At 38.1% G+C, this 4,396-nt stretch overlaps 1 protein-coding gene across 1 annotated transcript in view; it reads left to right on the plus strand.

Annotated features, from left to right (window-relative positions):
- The first annotated feature begins 544 nt into the window (after positions 1–544).
- The window catches only part of LOC111690003 (cubilin homolog), a 7,503-nt gene continuing 3,651 nt past the window's right edge, over positions 545–4,396 (plus strand). Inside the window, exons 1-4 of the mRNA XM_046951555.1 lie at positions 545–658; positions 972–1,668; positions 1,734–1,900; positions 1,962–4,394. Coding sequence (XP_046807511.1) covers positions 545–658; positions 972–1,668; positions 1,734–1,900; positions 1,962–4,394 — 3,411 coding nt within the window. The remainder of the gene's footprint in view (positions 659–971; positions 1,669–1,733; positions 1,901–1,961; positions 4,395–4,396) is intronic.

Genomic DNA, 4,396 nt, shown 5'->3' on the forward strand with positions numbered 1-4,396 from the left:
AGGCTTCTACTTAAAAGGCACCGACAACACGTCGCTAAATTCGAGAGAATATACGGCCCAGTTGGTAATGTTCTAGGTTGGTTCACTCTGGAGACAACAGGAGATTACGGCCATCAACTGCCGGCTACCACTCAAAACAGTGATGAGCTAATAGCTTCATAAACATGTAGTCTTCCAAAAAGCGAAAATCAAAGCGCTTGTGTCTTCGGAGCGAGCTGCGTATATCAAAGGTCAACCACCCAAAAACCTAGCAAAGCGGCCACTACACTTCAAAAGGTACAGAGCACTAGTAAACTTCTCGTCGGCTCCACTACTAACCTCTTCAAAAACGTCAGGAAGAGAAAGGGCTCCTCAAAACCAGTAGTTTCAAAGTCACCAAGCTCCACGAATAGGTCTGGTACAACCCCGGCTAGCGCTCATAAAGGTTGCCGTAAAGAGGCAGTTAGGATAGCCAGAACTGGAGATGATCAACCCTCTTCATACAACAATAAGATGAAGAAATAAACTAGCCTGGTAGTGGCAGTCATTGATCGGAATAATATAGATGGGAGATTCCTATTTCTGGCAATCAATTGAATGTTCGCTGATTGATGAAATCCCCATCCTTGAGAGTAGATTGGACGATGTAACCTTTAATGGTGTAGACTGGGTCAAGGGCGTGAATGTTGTCAAGAGTGCTTAACATCGGCAAGTGAAACAAAAGCATGAGTTGATACAGGTTTCAGATATCTACGAACTTATGCCATTATTTTGAACCTTATAGCTTAGACTTTCTGATTTCAGAAAATACTTTATTAATAAAATTTAATTCAAGATCTTATAACATTTTGAACGAATATAAGGATAATGCTAAGGTCAGACTCGGATTCTAGACAAATCAAACCTCTTAGCACCGCTTAAATTTTGTTGGCATGAAAAAGAGATATGTCTACAATATTTTAATAAATTTTATTTAACCCCTTTGTTTTTAGGATTGCGGTGAACGTATTATCGTGGGCGATGATATCTATACAGATATCATTATTAATAAACATGCTCAAGTCAATCAAACCTGTGAATGGCAACTAATTTCAAAGGATCCCACAAAACATGTTACACTAACTTTCAGTCATCTGCAATTAAATCCAGCCTTTGCTAGTCAATATCGCACCGAAGGAGATTGTATCGACAAAGGTGCGGTGGTTTACGATGGTTCATCGGATGCATCACCAGTACGTTCACGATTCTGTAAATCTCATCCGCCTGATATTATATCGAATGGACACGCTTTAACACTAAAAGTTCCCATGGGTCTTATAGCGGAAATCGATGCTACTGTCTATATTATAGATAATATTTGTGGTAATGTCTTTCGATCACTAACCGGAAGATTTGCTACACCCAATTATCCATCATCGTATCCGGTTAATATCGAATGTACATGGTATATTATGGCTAGTGAGGGTAATAGTATTGGTTTGACCTTCGAATCAATGGATCTGGAAGATTCTGACAATTGTAATAACGATTATGTTGAAATAAGAGATGGTAGTAATTTTAGACGTTTATTGGGTTTACATTGTGGTAAACAAATTCCGGCAGCGGTGGAAAAAGCCCAAACATTAACTGTAACATTTAGTAGTAATGATGATATAGTGGGAGAAGGTTTCATAGCCACGTATTACTATGGTAAGTAAAAATTTAGAAGTTTGAGATAAAAATTATTTATTCCATAAATCTTTTGTACTTCGTAGTTAAACATAATGAAATTAATGGCACTAATGGAGTGGTGGAATCCCCGGCATATCCAGCCAAGTTCCATAGTGATGACTTATATAGCTGGCGTATTACTGTGGATAAAAACTATGTAGTATTGCTGTCTATTAAACATATTGTGGATACCGATATACCATATATCAAGGTAATTGTTGTGATCTGATAAATTAGACAGAGTTTTTAATTGATGTTTGTTTTTTCAAAAGTTCTATGATGGTTATTCCGATATTGGAGCACCTATTGATTACACCAATACCCATATTGTACGCTCAAATACAAATATTTTATATTTCACCGCCACACGAGGTCCATTCCAATTTGAATGGGAGCAATTATCCAAAGAAGTAGTGCGTAACAATCAGACGGCTGAGAGAATGTCTGAACTGTGTGGCAATCAAAATTTGCGTATCAACTCCTCTACCCTCTTCTTTAGTTCACCTGGTTATCCTCATGGTTATGACTCAAATTTACAATGTTCTTGGACGATTATATCTAACGATCCCTCTATGCATACAGAAATATTATTTTTAAAAGTTGATCTAGAAGAATTCGATGAATGCTTTGCCGACTATGTTAAAGTTTCCAAGAGTACGGATCTGCAAAACTGGCAAGAGTTGGAGAAAATGTGCAAAAAGACTTCCGATAAAATAATAAGATTCCAAGGAAATCCTTATTTGAAAGTAGAATTTGTTACGGATGCTGGTGTCAATAAGACTGGATTTTCCTCTCTGATATCAACTAAATGTGGTTCAGAACTAACGGAGAGAAGAGGCTTTGTTAATATAACTGAATTAAAGGGCAATGGTGCTAGTTTCCAACAGGATTGCATTTGGACCATTAGAGTCAGACAGGGTAGACGTATACGTCTAACATTTCCCGATTTTTGGTTACGTACCCCCAATACAGATGGCAATTGTAAAACATACTTTTTAGTACGCAATGGCATTGCCGAAGATTCACCATTTTTAGGCAAAGGAAAGTACTGTGACAATGATATAACGGATATTCTGGAAACTTCTTCAAATCGGGCTTACATTAAATTTTCTCGCAGCGGTTATCCGGCATTCAGAGCTTCTTTTCATTATGAAGAAATAAGTCCAGAATGTTCCAAAGAGATTGTTCTTAAGGACGACTACAAATGGGATCGCATACAAACCATTACAACACCCAACTATCCCAATATACCGAATCCACATTCAGAGTGTATTTGGAAAATTATAGCTCCGCTACATAAGACCATAACCTTGGATTTCTTTGGTGATTACGATTTGATACCCGTCAATTCGGACTCTAAACTATGTGAACTGGAATATGTGCAAGTAAATGATGGAGGCACAGAAATGGCTCCGGTTATAGGCAAATATTGTGGTAGCACAAAACCAAATACAATACGCTCGACTGGAAACATAATGAGAGTGCTTTATTTCACGGATGTTTCAGAACCTCATAAGGGTTTTATGGCCAACGTTAGTATAAGTCGTTGCGGTGGTTCTTATTATGACTCGGAAGGCGTCATAACGGCTCCTCTGTTGCAACTTAAACCCAATGAAAAGGAATTGGAATGTATATATACGCTAGAAATGCCCTTGGGTTCTACTATTAATATAAGCATAGATAGAATAAATTTCCCCGAACCTTATGGAGGTTCTAACACGGACTGTAAACAGGAAAGCCATTTGGAACTACAAGAAATTGATGCATTCTCCACGGACACAGAAAATATAACCGATACTTTGTTCTTGTGTGGTTCAACTCCCAATCGTTATATTGTCGAAACCAATAAACTAAGAATAGTTTTGCGTATCAAAGATGGCGTTTATAATACTGACAGTTTTCAGATCAGCTATTCGGCTATAGGAGATAGATGTGGTGAAACAATAGTGGGAATGCGTGGAATATTACAAACTCCCAATTATCCCAAAGGTACAGGTGCACCTATACATTGTACTTGGCATCTAAAAGCTCCCAAGGGAAGACGTATTAAAGTTGAATTCCTAGACTTTGATATGGATAGTGGTCAAACATCTGGAAGAGTCTATCGCCGTTTAACGTTTAGTAACGATCCTAAACTATCATCCATCATCGAACGTGTAACAGATACAGTGCCAGCTGTTATTTACTCTACCGATAATACCATGACTATAGATGCTCTCATGTTGTCGTTCTACAAAAATCGTGGTTTCAAATTGAAATTCTCAGCCGATGAGTTCTCAACCCAGTGTCGCAATTTTCTCTGGTTTTATGATGAAAGCATAATGTCTACTCCACAGACTTTGAGATTCAGAAGGGATGATAGTGAAAAATCGATGTATTGTTCCTACGATCTTAAGCCCAAATTCAATCGCACCCTGTCCGTACAAATAGTTAAAGTAGAAAATTACAATATTACACAGCAATGGTTTGTATATGGCTGCCAATACTCTTCCGCGGTACAATTATATGCCGGAGAAGAGCGCATATTACCCATGCTAATGTGTCATAATGAAACCCAACCCTCATTTAGACTACCGTATTCGAGCAAAATGGTTATAAATGGACATAGGCGAAATGGTCTACGTGACCTAGAACTGCAGTTGACCACTTATAAATGCGGTGGCGTATGGCCTATGAGGTATTATGATGATTTTGTGATTACCCAACC

This window comes from Lucilia cuprina, chromosome 5 (genome assembly GCF_022045245.1).
Source record: "Lucilia cuprina isolate Lc7/37 chromosome 5, ASM2204524v1, whole genome shotgun sequence".
NCBI lineage: Eukaryota > Metazoa > Arthropoda > Insecta > Diptera > Calliphoridae > Lucilia > Lucilia cuprina.